The 18979-nt window shown below is 36.0% G+C and overlaps 1 protein-coding gene across 4 annotated transcripts; it reads right to left on the bottom strand.

Moving 5' to 3' along the window:
• Nucleotides 1-1684: 1684 nt before the first annotated feature.
• On the bottom strand, nt 1685-17859 carry TWF1 (twinfilin actin binding protein 1). 4 transcript variants are annotated; one of them, XR_004351862.1, is made up of 11 exons: nt 17750-17859; nt 15993-16070; nt 13885-14063; nt 12621-12716; nt 11367-11471; nt 9556-9681; nt 9137-9287; nt 8843-8964; nt 4864-6908; nt 3019-3150; nt 1685-2319 (listed from the first exon to the last, which is right to left on the bottom strand). XR_004351862.1 is itself a non-coding variant. In XM_032646148.1 (9 exons), exons 1-9 carry the CDS (start codon nt 17772-17774, stop codon nt 6738-6740), a joined length of 1053 nt encoding a protein of 350 aa, XP_032502039.1. In that variant the 5' UTR covers nt 17775-17859; the 3' UTR covers nt 4820-6737. The 4 variants fall into 4 exon arrangements, 1 of the variants encoding a protein (XP_032502039.1); XR_004351864.1 differs by having other exon boundaries at nt 3049-3150; XR_004351863.1 differs by lacking the exon at nt 1685-2319 and adding an exon at nt 2759-2904 and having other exon boundaries at nt 3049-3150.
• Between the last annotated feature and the right edge of the window lie 1120 nt (nt 17860-18979).

Genomic DNA, 18979 nt, shown 5'->3' with positions numbered 1-18979 from the left:
TTTTTTTAAAAAGTACAAAGTTGAGGACTCACATTTCCAAGTTATGAAAATACAGTAATCCAAACAGTGTGATGCTGACATAAGGACAGACATATAGATCAATGACATAGAATTGAAAGTCCAGAACTAAACTCTTACATATATGGTCAATCGTTTGCCAAGACCATTCCATGGAGGAAAGAATGGTTTTTTCAATAGATGGTGCTGGGACAATTGGATATCTACCTGGAAAAGAATGAGTAGGACCCTTACCTCACATCATATACAAAAATTAACTCAAAATGGGTGAAATACCTAAAGGTAAGAGCTAAAATTACAAAACTCTTAAAAGAAAACAGGTGTAAATATTTGTGACCCTGGATTAGGCAACTGTTTCTTAAATCTGACACCAAGAGTACAGAAAAAACAGAAAGAAAAAAAAAGTATAAATTGGACTTCACCAAAATTCTAAACTTTTGTGTATCAAAGGACGTCACCCAAGAAAGTGAAAAGACAATCAATAGAAAGGCATATGTGAAAATAATATGTGATTAGAATCTACTATCCAGAATATACAAAACACTCTTACAGGCAATAATAAAAATAAAAATAATTTCAAAATAGGCAAAGGATCTGAATAGATATTTCTCCAAGGAAGATATACAAATGGTCAATAAGCACATGAAAAGGTGCTCAGCAGCATTAGTCATTAGGGAAATACAAATCAAAACCACAATGAGATACCTCTATAGCTATTACAAATATTGGTGAGGATGTGGGGAAATTGGGAACTTTGTACATTGCTGATGGGAATATAAATGGTGCAGCCATTATGGAAAATAGATTGGTAGCTCTTCACAGAGTTAAACATAGAATACCAATGACACAGCAATTCCACTCCTGGGTGTGTATCCAAAAGAACTGAACACAGGTACTAAAAAAATATGTGTACACATCTGTTCATAGCTTCTCCCAGAACTGGCAAATGGTCCCAAGGAAGTAGTAGCCCTACATACTGGGTTCATCTCTTTGGATTTATGTTTTCTCCCATATCTTGGTTCTATATTTCATCACTACCTTAGTAGCACACTGATGCCTTTGAGCAGAATTTTTCCCCTAGTTTTCCTCAGGGAAAGGTTTGATCTGAATTACCCGATATTTTCCTAGTTTAAGTAGAATAATATTGATTCTATCCTGGATACTCTTCTTTCCAGACCTTTGTATCTTATCTACTTATGGAGTTTCAAATATCATCCATATGCATATGGATAGATTCTTGTAGTTCTCATCTTTAGCCAACCAGTCTGAAATATATTATACCTTTCTCCCAAACAACTGCACTTCCTGGAATTTCTTGAACATGACATCTGTGTATCTGGGCATATGGTCGTCCATCTTTCTATTCCGCTTTGAATGCTCTTCCCTCTGCTGTCCACCCGGCAAACTCATGACAGTTTTTTAAAATTCAATGCTGGTATCCATTCCACAGTCTTTTCTGATTCCCCGTGCAGAAGTAGGTGCCTCTCCTCTGTGTTCCCGTAGTATCCCAAGAATAATTAATAATAATAATGTTATGCACATTAATTTATAAACTTACAATTTTAAAAAGTTATACATTGCACTGTTTTTATTAAATAATTTAAGGACTATTCAAAATGCTTCCCCTATATTAACTTATCTCTCATAACAATCCTATGAATCTGATCATATTATTCTTCACACTTTATAAATGAGGAAATTGAAGTGAAGTAACTTGCCCAAGATTATGCAGCTATTAAATTGCAGAGCTGGAATTTTAACTCAGGCATCTGACATCAGCCTGGAACCTTTACTATGCTCTCTGTCATCATATTGATCATAATCATCTTCTCTGTCATTTGCTGGGCTGTTAATGCCAAGCATTATGTTAAAGGGCATGATCACATTTTAGAGCTCTATAATGTAGGTCCCATTTTTTTCTTATTGAGGAAATTGATGCCCCCAAATTTAAGTAACTTCTCCCTTATGTTCATTGTGTTAGATTGCAATTCTCCACTCTTCCCTAGATCCATGCCCTTTACAATATGGTTTTGTAATTCTTCCCATCAAGAGGTAAATTTCATTTCCCTAGTCCTTATATCCAAAATGGCCTTGTAATTTGCTGTGGTCAATAGACTGCAGGAAGAGTGACGTTTCAGTTCCAAGCCTGGGCCTCCAGAGCCCCTGTGCACCACTTTTCACTTTCTCTGTCATGGGACGCTGCCACTGCCATGAGAACAAGCCAGGGCTAACATGCTGCTGCTGAAACCATGCTCAGCAGAGAAAAGTCATCTCAGATGAGGTCATCCCACACCAGCCAACCTGCCAGCAGACCACAGATGTGAGAGAGGTCAGCCAACTGGAGACATGTAGAAAATAATTGCTGTTTTAAACCCCTACATCTGGGGGTAATTGGTCATGCATTAGTATGGTAGCAATACATAACTGATTCAGTCATATAGCCAGGAAGTGACAGCATCTCTCTCTCTCTCTCTCTCTCTCTCTCTCTCTCTCTCACACCCACACACACACGTGTGCAAAAATATGACCCATGTGCTCTTATCCATACAGCTTGATAATAGGAGACTAAGAAATTAATTTAACCCCCATTCATGAAGGCATGAATGTGGATGGGGCACAGGGAAACCAGAACAGGAGGTAACATAGGAAGGAAGAGGAGGGGAGGGGCCACGAAGAACTTACCAACCCCTTCAAACTGACTTGCCCCCTCTCTGTCCCTTTCATTTTTTTTTTTTTTTTTTGCGGTACGCGGGCCTCTCACTGTTGTGGCCTCTCCCGTTGCGGAGCACAGGCTTCGGACGCGCAGGCCCAGCGGCCGTGGCTCACGGGCCCAGCCGCTCCGCGGCATGTGGGATCTTCGCGGACCGAGGCACGAACCCGCGTTCCCTGCATCAGCAGGCGGACTCTCAACCACTGCGCCACCAGGGAAGCCCTGTCCCTTTCTTAAGAGACCCATCCCTCGACCCCTCCCTCTTCCCTCCCCCCCCCCCACCCCCAGACCTGGAGGATCCTTCAGAGGGAGGTTCAGACCTCTTTCTCTTCCTTTGCTGGTGTAAGCCATGGTGGTGTGTGCTTCTGTGTGAGAAGTAGGTCTTTGAAGTTCCTGTTCTTTCCGTTCCCAAGTCTCTGGGGCTGAAAAGGAGGAAAAGATATTAGTTATCAGATTTTTAAAATGTAAATAAAATATACTCCCCCCACCTCAGAAAAGCACCTCTTCCTGTTAAGCGTCCGGAGGTTTATAAGGCACTACCGCCTGACTGAATTCTAGCAAATGCAGATGGTGGTGGATCAGCATTAGCCATTGAGTAGAACTTAGCCTTTGGTCTTCCCAGAACAGTCAGCTGAATGAGGATCCATCCCCACGGGAAGACACTTGCTGCTCAGGAATGAGTCAGTACTGGAGTCTCCTGAGGTAGAAACTATAATCTTCTGAGGGCAAGAGGTTGTCAGTGCTAGTGATGTTTGCTCTGCCCAGAAATACAGCAGCAGAGGCCAGAGCCTCTGTGCTGAACCTACCACTGCTTCAATGTGCTCCCTTCCCCACTGTCCAAGGAAAGGTAAAATCTCATTCTTTTATTTATTCAACAAGTAAAATATCCACTATGTCCTAGACACTGTTCCAGGTGCTGAAGATGCATCAGTGAATAAAACCAAGTCTCTTTCCTCCATCAAACTTGTATTTTAGTGGAGGAGACAACCAATATATACATAGATATGTAATTCCTAAGTGCTTTGAGGAGAGATAAAGCAGGATCAAGGTGAGAGGACAGGGAGTACACTTGAGCAGAGACCTGCATGAAGTGAGGGAGGAAGGCACGTAGATATCGGGGTGGAGTAAGCCAGTGTGAGAAACACACTCAGCGTTCCTGAGGCAGCAGTGTGCCTGGTCCTTCAGAGGTCCAGCCAGCAGCTGACTGATCAAGGGAGGTGGAGATAGCCATGGGCCAAGTCATGCAGGAGTTAGTGGGCAAGAGTGGGGGCTACATTTTATTCTATGAGATGTTACCTTTCAGCGTAACCACTATAGACCAATATACAGGAATACTTAGAAAGTCTGTTGACTGAACGGGGTGGGGGGAACCCTCACTTTATATCATTTAAGACAAACTGTACCCAGTCATGGCTACACATAAATCATTTGTGTAACTATGTGACTCCTGGGCCCACTTACTCATCAAAATCTCTGGAGATGAAGCCCCAGAATCAGTACTTAAAAAAAAACTCCAATCATCATAACATATGGTTGTATATGCAAAGAAAACGTGTGAAAGGATTTATACCAAACTACAATATGAACCTCAGGCACATGAATTTAGTTCTGAGTAGAAATGCCATAAAGAATTTAACTTTTTAAAATAGTTCTCAAAATCAGACCTTTTAAGGACAGTTCTGTCTTGGTGAAACTGCTACCAAAGACATCCCTCTTGTAATATAGTTCTAATAAAAAGGATCAATTTGATACTGAATTGAAACTGGAATGCACTCAGTATTTGCTGGGTGAATGTCTTTTAACAGCTTACTGTCAAGTATGTCGGTCACCCTATTGTACTGGGTTGCTGCTATCACAGTAGGAACTAACTCATGACGTTTCCATTATTGCTGCAGTAGTGGAAAAGTTCTAATCTACTAAAGCACTCTATTGACACAACTTGCTTAGGTTTCAAACTATTTAAAATCCTTTTCGATTTAGATAGGTTAATTAACAAATAGATGAATGGGCTATCTAACCTATCACCAGGTATTGCATTATGCAGACTTATCCAAACAAACAAAAAAAGGTTATACTAGAAAACCAATTTAGTACACAATTTAGAGAAAAAAATTTTATTGCAATATAAAACGCACTTATAAAATGTCCACAGAAGGCATGTAATTCTTCACTGCTATATAAATTCACTGGGAATACTTTATTCACCTTCTATTGTTATGACATCACCTAAAACATAAACGATGAGTTATACTCTATAACAAATGCATCATTGATTTTCAACAATCATTGGTTTAATAATAATTAGTTTAAGATTATATAATCACATCTATATTCTGGAATGTCCACTTACTTTCATGTAGTGTAACAGAGTTTAAGAGCATAATTGCACATGGATGGTGGAGAAAAACATTCACTACTAAATTATTTTATACCTTCATGACAGGTTAACTTTCTTCCTGACCGAAAATAACAGCTTCAGCAGCTTGGCCTATGGTCGACAACACAGCTCCAGGATTCTCAATGCAGTAGTTTGTGTGTATGTGTGTCTATGTGTGCACCCACGGAAGAATTTAAACTACATCTTTCATAAACAAGTGCAACATTACCGTCAATTATTTTGCATTATAGTCTGATTATTTGTAAACAAACAAAACCCCACACAAATACTCTTAATTCTAGAAAACAAAAAAATCTGTCAACTCATTATTCTAACATGCTTTTAGTTGAACACACATTGAATTTCTGAAAGGTGCATATATTACCTTAGATAATAAAGTGTAAAAATGAGTGTTTCATATTTTATACTATGAAATGTACATTTCTGGTATTTGTTCTATGCAGCATAAAGTTTAGATCAAGAAATTCTAAATCCCGGATCCCCAGTTCGTTTAGAAAAGTCCTCTAAATTATGGCTCTTGCAGCAGGTTTATCAGATTAAACATGATGAAGTTTTCTAGCTCCCTGTATTTCAAGTATCAGAGAAAACGAGGCTCAAAATCTCTGTAGGTTGTAATTGAAAATGCAAAGCTTTAGAAAACAGTTAACTGTGTTTTGAAATAAGATATAAATTGAAACAAGATTTGTTTATCTGTGTTAGGCTGATGAGTACTAGGACTTTAAAATAATTCTGTTAAATCTGAATATTTGCCTATAAATATATGGTTTTAGAGAGAAATCAATCGGTTTAAAACTTTTTCAATATTGTTGACTTTAGTTTTGTTTGCTTTTGAATGATATTAATTTAATATTCAACTGGACATAAATATTTGGTCTCACACTACCTATAATGAAACGACTTACTTTTGAAATGGAAAACTTTTAAAGCACTAAAAAGAGCATTTACTAAAGCAGTTTCAACGTGTCTTTCAACATCATCAGAAATCCTGAAGTATATATCTGGTACCCTTAATGTTTCAGAGTGAGTTGATTTTCTGAAATTTTAATGCCATTTAAAAAATGAAAAAGTCAAATAGAAAAGACTGCTGCAATAAAGCACTGTTTCTAAAAGTTGTAGACATGATCTCAATCTGAGTGATCACTGCTCTTCAGAGCACCTTTTCCTAGGCACATGAAGTTTTCAGCTTAGAAAATAATCTAATCTGGTCCTTAACATATTCATTAAGTGGAATGAATATTTTAAGGTCTTCCTCTCTCCCTTGAAGAAAAAAAGTGATGTATCACCGAAGAGTAGTAAGAATTGTATCTTACTTTAGATTTTCTGGAATTGGCCCAACTCTATAAAATTTTAAGAACTATGTGAAAGTGTGGAATCATCACTCTATGAAAACTGTGATGAAATTAAACATCATTATGTCAAACCCTTTTCTAGCTTTAACTCAAAAATAGAAATCATGAGTCTTCTATAACATTAATTTAAAAACACACAGAAGTGAAAAGTGCTGATTTTCAAAAAGTACAATTTTTTCCCCTACTATACATCAACGTGGAATGATTTCAGTTCTCCTGTACTAAAAGCTGGACTTTTAAAAAAACTAGTATTGTAATAATTTTAATCAGTAGTGGCTTCAGTTTCAGCTGGACCCCTAATTAGTCTTCGAATTCCTCTTTTTCCTGAAGGACCTTTTGGTTTTGCAAAACTTTGTTTATGTGCATGCTGCTTGGGGTGTACTTCTTCATAAAGGAAGTCTGCAGTCAACTCATCCCCATTGTCTATCTCAATCTGTAAGAGATAAAATTAGCAAAGTGTGATGCAATGTGAGAAAACACAACATTCAAAACCTAATACAGATTTGGATAAAGAAGATGTGGCACATATATACAATGGAATATTACTCAGCCATAAAAAGAAACGAAATTGAGTTATTTGTAATGAGGTGGATAGACCTAGAGTCTGTCATACAGAGTGAAGTAAGTCAGAAAGAGAGAGACAAATACCATATGCTAACACATATATATGGAATTTAAGAAAAAAAAAATGTCATGAAGAACCTAGGGGTAAAACAGGAATAAAGACACACACTTACTAGAGAATGGACTTGAGGATATGGGGAGGGGGAAGGGTAAACTGTGACAAAGCGAGAGAGAGGCATGGACACATATACACTACCAAACGTAAGGTAGATAGCTAGTGGGAAGCAGCCGCATAGCACAGGGAGATCAGCTTGGTGCTTTGTGACAGCCTGGAGGGGTGGGATAGGAAGGGTGGGAGGGAGGGAGACGCAAGCGGGAAGAGATATGGCAACATATGTATATATATATATAACTGATTCGTTTTGTTGTGAAGCAGAAACTAACACACCATTGTAAAGCAATTATACTCCAATAAAGATGTTAAAAAAAAAACCAAAACCTAATACAAGCAATGAGCCAGTTTTCAGGTGTGAACGCTCACCAATAAGTGCATAATACTCATTCCAGCAAGAGAGAACCAAGGACCATATGAAAATAGTTCACTTTCATCTTACTTGGGGGGAGGAGGAGGGAGCTAAATGAGTTGCTTGAATATATAATTAGCTATACTCATTTTCTATTTGGTTCTCTCTTTCTTCTCCAATTTAACTAATGTTTAAAAGTAGTACAGTAGGAATCACCACTATATTCTTAAGTTGTTCTGCTTTGGTACACTACATATTTTCAAGAAACATTACTCATGGCCCTTTCATCACTTGGGTCACTTGAAATCACTCTATAACACAGGTTGGCGAACTATGGCCTGCAGGCCAAATCTGCTCAAGTTAAGAGAGTGTTTTACATTTTTAAAGGGTTGTAAAAACAAACAAAATAATAAAACAAAGAAGAATATGTGACAAAGACCATATGTGGCCTGGCAAAGCCTAAAATATTTACTATCTGGTCTTCTGGTAGAAAAAGTCAGCCAGCCCCTGCTATAGAAAGTGATTCTTAAGAACTTAAAAAGCTCTTAAAGGGCTCAGTACCTAAAACACTGGTAATTTGTAAGGACCTGTGTTTTAAGAGTTGAAGGGCTCAAGAATAAACCATATCTTTTCCCATGCCTCACCTGCATTTAAGAAAATAAATTTAAGGAAACTTAGCTCCCCAAATTCATGTTTATGCCCATTCTCTCCTTTCCCAACAACTGGAAAGATTCTCAACCATCCCATGGTTCAGTTATAAATAGAGACTGTAGTTCCTTATTAATAAAGTCTTGAGACAATCACAAGTATGCAGCTTTAGTAGCACCATCCAGCAAAACTTTCTGCAATATGGAAATGTTTTCTAAATTCTGCACCATCCAATACAGTGCCATTGGCCACATGTGGCTAAAATGAGCACTTGAAATGTGGCTGGTGCTTTTAAGGAACTGAATTTTAAATTTCGTTTAATTTTTATGTATATTTAAATTTAAATAGCCACATGTAGCTTGTGGCTACATATTAGAGAATACAGATCTACAGGGAGACTGGGGTCATGATAGGCCATCCTCAAGCACTTAGAGGAGTTCCTAAGGATTTATGATGAGGATAAGAAAAAAAAAACCTATCATTTATAAACCACAATACATCATGAACTACACGAAAGACAATAAAAATGTAACAAAAACTGAAAAATTAAAAATAAATAGGTAGGTATTAAATATATTAATAAGATAAATTAGATAAAATAAATTAGATAAATAAATAGATAGGTAATTACCTTTCTAATGACATCCATTTGTAGTTGTCTTTCTACAATCTCTAGCAGAGGGCTCTTGCAGCTAGAATACAGCATCCGTTCTCTTATACTGCATGTGTATCCAGGCATTGAATAAATAAAAACTGTAAATTAAAATAATAATAAATCCAATTAGCAGCATATCAATTAAAGCACATACTAAACCTCATAAAGCTACAACTAAGCCCTCTGGCCAAGAAATAAGAAAGAATATAGTGATGAAATATCAATCAGCAAACTGAAAGTATTATGTTAAAAAAAAAAAGTATCATATACCTATAGACTCCAAATAGTCTCCTTCATGGGAATGTTTATACAGAAAGAAATGATAACGTGCTGAATCTCTGGGAATCCTCTTTGGCAAATCTTTTAGTTCTGTATTTATTGTGTTGGCCAAAATTATAATTTCATTTTTTATATCTATTTCCTGTCAATAAGAAACAAAATACATTTATTAAGACAGATACACAGAAATTTAAAATTCATAAATTAAAAAACAAGGAGACAAGAGGAAACTTACACAATTTCACTTTTTCCACAGTGAATATATATTGCTTTTGTAGTTTAAAAAAAAAATGAATAAAAAATAAAAAGGAAGCAAATAAAAAGATTTAATATCCATTAAAAACAAACCTTATACAAGCCATAGATACCAAAAAGTGAAGCCATTTCATAATAATCATTATATCTCTTACCAACTGCACATAGTTGAGCTGTCTGTTATTCAATTTTTCCAAAGCCTGAAAAGCTTCTCGAGAAATAGGAAATGCTACTCCTTGTAGTGTTTGATGCTTAGTGTCCACACTCACGTCAGTTTGTACCTAGTATGACAGATTCAATTTACCGATGAAGTTTAGCATTTAGCAGTGTCAGATGGCAAAGAGAAGAAAACCCAAGCTCTACAGAGTGAGGGTCATTCCACCCTTGCCCATTTTAATATAATTAAAATTAACAATTAAAACACTATGAACTTAAAAAGCAAATAATTTTCACATTTGTTTCAGGTTCTGCTAGCACTTTGTCAACATGCAAGAGTGTATGCCACATTTTGATGAAAATGCCGGAAGTGAACATCTGAGTTGAGTGTGCAATGTTAGTGGGGCTTTGCTTATATGTTTGGTTTGGCACAATTGCCATGAGCTATGTAAGCTCTCTGAAGTGTCTTCAGATTACACTTTTAATTACAAAGTTTTACTTGATAAAATTTATGAACAGTGTGATATAAATATAATATGCATAGAACTTTACTTTGTTCTGCTAGACATAAAATGCAACACAAACACCATGCACTGAGTTGAAAGGAGTACAAACAATATACAAAGACACAACACAGCTCAACAAATTATACTACTGCAGAAGTTCCACACTTAGAGCTTTCATTACTAAGAACATGGGTGTGCACGTATCGGAAGAGAAGAGTACGTCAAGAAAGCTTTCAATGCACATATTTAAGACTTTTATACTCAGTAAATGACAGCATAGTATAGGGTCTCATTTGCAGTGTTGCAACAAAGTCAAATAGAAATTTTACTTTAAAAAAAAATGAATGGAGATTCTACAGCATAAATGGTATTGTATAATGAAAACATCATAGAACATATGCAAATGCATACCCCAATAAGATCCTCTGGGTTCTGATTGCAAGGAATAAAACAAACTATCAAACTTGTAAAAAAAAAAAAACCATGTAAAAATCCATACTCAAATAACTTGAGTTAAAATAATATAAAGATAGATCCTTGCTATCAGGTCAATATTAAATAATATTCAATCACTTTTCAGACTGATTCTTATTAGTCTGTTACTCAGACAAGTGAATAGTAGTTTCTGCTACTTGTTCTTTTCTATAAAATTCTGTTAGAAATACAGTAGCTATTCTAATTTAGAATTGCTGCAGTAAACACATTAGAAATATGATAAACTATAATATGGATGAAATTTATTGACTCTAATATGCTAAACAAGTACTCAAATAACCATCTCCCATATATATCTATATATATGCACACACCCATCCAAGTAATGTCCATAGAATTTATAGAGCCTCTAGAAATCCTAAACACACTACAGCATTTATGTTTTACTCTCTTTAGTCGTCAGTATTCTCTGAAATAACAAAACAAACCTTCTTCAGGCAACCTCATTAGATATAATATCCCTCACACTACATAGATAACACATACTTTTCCCATTTATCGATATTTAGTATTCAAAGTACAAAGTTAAAAACAGTTGTACTTCTCACAGGAAGATTACTAATCTATAACCTACATTATAAAGACAGGAGAAAGCTATTTATGAAACTGGCATGAAGTTTAATATTCACTTTTAACTTTTTCCTGAAGACACATTGAGCACAGTCTTGTCAGTCTTGTCTCTAAACTGAACAGAATAAATGTAAGCTATCTAACTTACTTATTCTCTAGTTACCTCTTCATCAATTAATTAAAAATACAATATTTTTAATCACTTAGAATCTTGCAAGGTTTCAAAATGGTAATAATACCTCATTAATTTTAATCTGTCGTAATTCTTCTTCAGCTGCAGTCAGTGGGGCAGGAGAAGACTGTGACAGCAAATATTTCTTATATCCATGTAATGACACATCTTCCTGTGAGCACAGAAACTGACTGTTACTAGTTGTGAGGCTACTTTAGGAAAACAAAATCATTAATTTAACAGAAAATATTTTAACTAAAAATAAACAGTAACAATAATTTTATTACTTCTTTTTTTTTTAAAAAATATTCTATTCTACAGGTTTCAAAAGTTTTAAGGGGATTAGCTACACTTCATTTCTTAAAGCTTTACAATTATTAGATCTTTTGTGTGAGTGTGATGGTGGTAACGCCAGCCACATGACGAACCTGATCATGCTGCAAGTCTACAGGACAATTGTAATTAACCTGGGGAAGCCTGCCCCATAGTTATTCAATAATCAACATATTCAATTCTGAATTCTGTACTGTAATGAATTATATAATTTCTCTATAATTATTCATAGAAAATAATTACAGTTCTTATTTAAAATAAAAAATATTCCAAAGAAGTTTACTTCTCATCAAAATTGTGTGGTTTGGAAGGCTGAGAATAGAATTGAGAAACCAGGCCACTTCACAACTGATGTGAATAAGCAAAGGATACCCATCTAGTCTCATGCTCTATCCACCAGAATACATTACTCCCTGAATCACAATAAAAGCTCTAAAAAACAAAAAACCTGTTGAAAAAATACACTGTAATTTTCTTAATTTGGGGGTATATCTACATACATGTATTTACCATACAAATTTTATAATGAAGTAAATTCTTAATCATAACTTAACAATTTATTAATCAACAATTACCCCAATTAATTATCAATCAATTTACCTGCCTCAATGTTCTAGTTCAATTAATACAGCTATTGCTTCCACAGCATAAGTGTAAACATCCAAAATATCTAAAACCTACTATCTCTTTTAAGTAGTCTCTCATTTTTCTGAGCCTATCTCCACATCCTTAAAATGAAAAGGTTGAACTAAATGAGGGGTTGAACTAAATGATCTCCAAGGGATATTCTAGTGTTTGAAGACTAACAGAGGAGATTCCAACATATTTTAAAAGTGTAAGTATGATGTTTCAGTTAACTTGCATATCATATGAAACATAATATTTTCTCTTATTCTTTATGTTTACCGATTCACCAGTCATAATTCACATTAACTATCCCATTACCTCGGTGCAACATGCAGAATCTACATAAAAGTATGTTTTGTACCTTTACTGTTCCAAACACTTCATCTTTAATGTGGCCACCTCCAAACTCCTTTTTCAGAGTTGCTCTTGTTGCTGCATACAACATTTTTTGACGAACCTAGTAATTGTGAAAGTTTACTTATAAGTTTATAGATGAAAACTATCATTACAAAAGAAAGCACTTTATAAATGTATGAAAATCTTCAAGCACATTAAAAAGAAAATAAACTGTGACAAAGCTAAGTCCGTTGACTATAACATGTTAAAATATGTGTATACAAATAACCATCATAACATCAGCATCTAAAATATCAACAGCTACTAAGGAAGACTTCAATTTATAAGTCATATTTTTTGAAAAGTAGAAAAAAACTAAATTTTAGAAAATCATTCATTTTTGTCAAAGTATAAAATGAATTCAGGAATTAAAAAAACTACTTAAAACACTATTTTAAAATCACTGAAATGAAGTAAACTTGATAATCACATTTTACTCAAAACAAGTCTAGGTCAGACGCTACTTATTTAGTTGTTTAAGAATCAAATATTCATGACATAACTATGGCATAAACCATTCTATGAGGGACAAAGTAGAAAAGAACTACAGTATATACTATTATTAATGAGCCTGATAGCATCTATGGAAAACTACTAAAGATAACTGCCAACCAATAGAAATCATTTCATAATTTTGTACTGTCAAATCCAGTATTTCTTTCAGATAGCATATACAGAATTAAATAGGAAGTGATGACTTTTGAGAATGATATCTACATAACTTTTAAAATTATTATTTTTCTACAATAAACGAGAATTAATTTTTAAAATATTGAGCAGTATCCATATTCTAGCTTTTTATTTTATTCTATTAATCAGTCTACTAACTCTCCTAAGAGAAATACTTGTTTGTGTGCATACCCATCACTTGAATGGTAGCTATTGAGAATATTTAATAAAATGTTCAGTTAGTTCTATAAGAATTATTTCAATTATTACTCTCAAAGTAGTAACCTTCATTCTTCAGAGGTCCACAGAGTCATTTATAATTGCCACAAATTTTTCAATTTAAAATCAATAATAATTCTACTGATTTCAATCAAGGTCAAGATTTCTGAATCTAAATACATTACCCCTGATTCTACATTACCAATCACAAGGATTTTTTCCATGATCATTCCCATCTACGAGATATGACTGTTGCTTCTTAACTTTCTCTTGGCCTAGGAATATTTCAGAAAAAAATTTCTAGCTTTTAATGTTAAATAAGTAACCAAAAAATTACTTACATGAGAATGGTCTGGAGACCACGCAATGAATATCCATTCATATCCCTGGGCATTCTGAGAATCTAACCTGAATAATACGTAGCACGGTTGTTTGTCCTCCAACAGGGGTAAAACAAAGGAATCATAATCCTTATCCCAGGAATCTAAAGGCTGCCTACACGCTCCAACCACAAGTTTCTCTATGAAGAACAATTTTTAAAAGATATATAAATGGTTTAAAATGCCAAATGGTAGAATAATGAAGAATAGAAGAATAAATTAATAGTTAGTTCTTAATTGCTATTATTCACATCAAAATATAGAAAGGGCAAAGGTTTTAACACAGAAAATAAATATAATATAAAGCAATATTAAAAACAGATATAAAAATTATAACCAGCATAGTTAAAATAATGTTATAAACACAAGAAAGGAACGTACAAAAATGATTATAAATAGTTGAGTTGGATGGCTGAAGAGAGGATGATTATATTCTATTGTCCAAATATTTATGCTATAAATTATCAACAAAATATATTTAACTAAGTGTCCTACCGCACAAAGGTATAATTTCTGAAATTAAACACTGAATTGTACAGTTAAGAAATACTAAATAAAAACAGGTTTAGCTCCTATTTGGCCATAATGCTACAAATTTTAATATTTGTCCAGAAACAAACTGGTACAGCCACTGTGAGGCATTATTGGGCGAATCAAGTGAAACTGCTAATGTACTCTGCATAGAGAATCTCTTGCACATATATACCAAGGTGTTCACTGCAGCACTATAAAATAACAGTGGAAACTGAAAATAGCCTAAATATTCATCAGTAAGAGAAGGGACATATAATATGTGGCATAGTCATATCATACAATTCTATTCATATTTAAAAAGAATTAGTGAGCCTCTATCAAAACTAATTATAAAAGCAATGTTTACAGGAAAAGGAATGATGCAGAAAAAGATGTCAGTTTATGTGAACTTAAAAACTCTAAACAGCACTATATGTTATTTAGGCATACATATAAAAAACAGATTGAACAAAAATCAGGTTCCTAATACAGTTGTCTCAGGAGAAGGTCAGGAAGTAAAACTGTTTAAAGTGAATGTTCTTATATCACAACAACATTAAATTACAAAAGGCTTGAAGCAAATATGATAAAAATGTTAGCAGTTAATAATTTAAGAAGAGATGGAAGTATTTGTTATATTATTTATTCATAATTTCCTTATTTAAAAAATTTTCTCAAAAGAAAAATAAAACCAGAAAATAGTGATATTCTAAAACATGCTGCTTTCCAGTATATGTTTATTCTTGTTGAGTGTGTTAACATATGTAGAACAACTGCCTATTTTTCAAACTATTTTGGTATTTTTAATATATAAGAGAAAATGGAAAGCAAATTAGATTTACTTCCAGTTTATGAAAGAACAAGATATTTTTCCAAAGCCAAATATTTAAGGTATTTAAGAAATTAGGTCAATGGAATATTTTAACATATTCATTTGAGATTAAGTAGTTATAATATTAATTATTCACACTCAAACCAGCTGAATTAAAAGACTCTCCCACCCAGTGAATTTCCCTACGTACAGCTTTATTTTGAAAGTATCAATTTATAGTTTGTTACACTCAGAACTTTTTCCCATAACAAGAAAAGGGAATCATTTCTGCAGCATACACTGCAATCAAGTTGAGAAAACGGGAGAGTTTAAAATCCTTCCTTTCTACCTCAAAACTGACTTTACTGAATAACAATTCACAAGTAACTTTTCTTTTGTGTGGGATAATCACCTGTTACTGATTTTCATTCCAGAGATGCAAGCCCTGATATTAGATACAAACTGTGGTACAGAAACTGAGACACAAAAAGTGTAAGAGGAAGATGTCACACCAAAAACAACATCTTTTTGTTTCCGTGAGAGTCAACTACAGAATGCAGAAGATAAAGTAAGCAGGGGCCCGTAGGACATGTCCAAAATGTAGAGGAGCCAAGTTAACTAAAGGCGAGATCTGAACCTGCTTCACATTTATTAATAGTCCAAATCACTGACAATGATTTAGAAGTTTAAAAATACAACAGCCAATAATCCAAGGACAAACAACATTTAAAAATGCTTAACTAACCATTTTCAATCGATATCTTCAGAAGTCTGTATTTTCCATTTCTTGCTCTGGCAAAAATATCTTTAACATCCTCACTTGCTGTGGAAAAAGATACAGAAAAGTAAACCTATTTTTAATACTTACGTATTAATACTTTCTGATGCTACTTGGATAGGGAAAAAATGAAATGTAATACAAAGAAAACATCTTGAAGATGCAGTATTCTCTTATCAGTAATTTAAATTACAAAAATTAAAAGGTGTAACAGTAGACATTGTATACAGCTAAAAAGCATAAATATTAACATATTTTAAAAGTATATTAATTCTCACCTGTTTTACCTAGATAATTCCATAGCAGAAATTTACACTGGGAATGAATATATTAAAGTTTCTCAAATCCAATAATCACAAATCACAATTTTGAAAAACACCTTTATTGCTTGTTTGAAAAATGCTGAAAACCTGCTTTCACTCTCTTCTGGTCCAATTTCAAGCTTATAATAAACAAACACACCTCCTTCATCAATTCATTTTTACATTTTCACCTTTAAAAACAACAATTAATGTCAAACACCCTATCCTGATTAAAGAAAAAGACAACACAATTCATTCAAGCTCGCACTTCTGGTCATACTTCTCTAATTCATATTTCTTAAAAACCTGGAGTAATCTCACTGAGCAAATATATATTTAATAACCTATCCCTTGTGCTATTAAAGCTTCAATTTCGTTCTAATTTTATTCTTGAGTTGTATATTGAGAACAAGAACCACTGTTTAGTAGTGCTTGCTATAACGCTCAAGCATGAAAGTCAATAATTATATATATCAAAACTAACGCAGACAAAACAATGCTTTTAGATTTGCGACTGTTTTGCTTGTCTTTGTGCGTGCAGGAGGAGGTGTGGGGTGGTGTCAAAGGCCCTTAAGAACAAAACACAATTAGACGTTCATCTGGGGAAAAGATTCGTTGTCCATTAACAGGAGGAGCTTGTGTTTACATTACAACTCGTTAAGTGATCGCGAGTAACCCGGGACATATTATTTGATTCTGATGAGGTGAGCGCTTTCAGACCGCCCATTTTCAAACCAGGAAATAACACAGGTCAATTATAATCGCACATTCAACTGCCTGCCCGGGACGATTAAACGCAACCACACAGATCAAACTTTTCAGTTCCCTGGGTAGTATCTAAGAACAACCAAGACGCCTCATACTCAGGATACAGACAACGGTGTTGATGTTCCAATTTTGGAAGAAAATGCGGAAGAGTTTGGGAAGCACCCTTACTGGAAATGAAAAAGATTCCTGCATCTTTCTTTTGATAATCCAAATCTTGTAACAACTCTAAAGTTGGACCGTGAAAAAGAAAATTCGCCCGTCTCTCGACAGCAAAAAGAGCCCCAGTCGCCTCCACGGTTCCAGGTCTTCCCAATCCGATAAAAAAGGGGAAAGTTGGGCTAACGGCGGCGGCGGCGGCGGCGGCGGCGGCAGGCACGCCCCCTTCACCCCGGCCGCCGCGGAAAGCCATTTCCTTCGCTCCGGCGAATTTCGGATCCATCGGCAACGTGGCGGCGGCCGGCCCGGGCTGCGAGGGTGGCAGGCCGGGAGCGCCCGGGACACGAGAGCGCGGAGAGGCGCAGAGGCCCGGCTCGTCCCCGAGACCGACTCCCTGTGCTCCGGGACCGACTTCGGCCCTGCCCATCCCGCCGCCCGCCCGGCTCGCCGGGGGCCTCCCAAGAGTCCCTTCCCCGCAGGTAGCGCCGGCGCCGTTACCTTGGATGCCGGTCTGATGGGACATGGCGGCGGCCGCGGGCTCCCGGCTCCGGCGCTGAGTGCAGCGAGCGGCCCCGGCCGGCGGCTCCAGGAAGTGGCGGCTACTCCACCAGCCCCGTCGCGTCATCAGCCTGCGACCCGCCCCGCCCCGCCCCCGCCCCGCGAGGCCAGCGGCGTCCTCGCGCGGCCCCGTCGCTCTCGCTGCCTGCCTCCTGACACCCGCGGAGTCTCGCCGCAGCCGGACTGCAGGTCCAGACCCCCGGCCCGCAGCTTCAGCTGTCTGGCGGAGGTCACAGTCCACGTTATTTGCCGCCGTTTCTCCCCCTCCACCACGGTGAAACACTGCTGGCCCGGCAGGATGGCTTTGCCCTCTGGGGTCTGCCCTCCAGTGACCCTGCCGACACCGCCTTTCACTGGTTCAGCAAAAACATTGCTCAAAAACAGAAATGAACGTTTTACTGAACACACGTTTTCAGCTTTAAAAAGATGTGCATGATATCCTTCTTGGTTTACTCTTCCTGCAGTCTATACAATTTAATATAAACGGTCACTCCCCTCCCCTTTTTTATAAAAAGAATTAATAGATAGGCAGTCTCCCATGAAAATCCACCACGCTTTTAAATTAAGTTTATCTCAGACTGTTAACTATCCTTTCTTTAGTTGGGCACATTTAGACACCAGGTTTTCCTTTCTCTTCATTCCAAAAAGACGCCACTGAGAGTGAGATTAACTGACTTGAGTACTCCTCTGTGGTCAGTTCTATCATTGCAAACTATAATACTGATCTGCTTCAGGTTGGCGGTTTATTCTTTAATCAGGTAATTACTCAAGATTCATTTGTAAGGATGAATTTGTAAGGTAACAGCAGATATTATTAAAAATTATTTTTCATTTTCTGCTTTTATGAGCATGTATTTCCCTTTCTAAGGATAATTTTAGTAGTTATTTTTGTACTACTTTTCTAGGACTCTTAGATTATAGTTTCCTAGGTGGAAAGCTGGGTCTTTTGTTTTTAGGGCCTTGAACTGACAAGTATACAAAAGTACAATCTGATTATCAACAAATACTCTGAACAGGCCAATAATATAAATGCAAGTTAACAAAATCACTCTTCAAATGCAATGTATTTTTAATTAGTTAACTAGCCGCTGGGTAATTGATTTCTTTACGAGGGTCACAGCAAACAACGTTGCTATGCCCTGTTTCTTGTTACTTCAGCCTTATTTCTCA

The sequence above is a fragment of the Phocoena sinus genome, chromosome 10, assembly GCF_008692025.1.
Source record: "Phocoena sinus isolate mPhoSin1 chromosome 10, mPhoSin1.pri, whole genome shotgun sequence".
NCBI classification, from domain to species: domain Eukaryota; kingdom Metazoa; phylum Chordata; class Mammalia; order Artiodactyla; family Phocoenidae; genus Phocoena; species Phocoena sinus.
This window is presented reverse-complemented; position numbering and strand designations above follow the sequence as displayed.

Excerpts from the sequence above, each read along its gene's own strand:
- TWF1 (XM_032646148.1), bottom strand. The coding sequence starts at position 17,774 with ATGTCCCATCAGACCGGCATCCAAG. Across the intron at positions 11,472-12,620 it reads AAGTGTTTGGAACAGTAAAG|GAAGATGTGTCATTACATGG; the intron begins GTACAAAACATA and ends CTGTGCTCACAG. Across the intron at positions 9,682-11,366 it reads GACAGATTAAAATTAATGAG|GTACAAACTGACGTGAGTGT; the intron begins GTATTATTACCA and ends CTGTCATACTAG.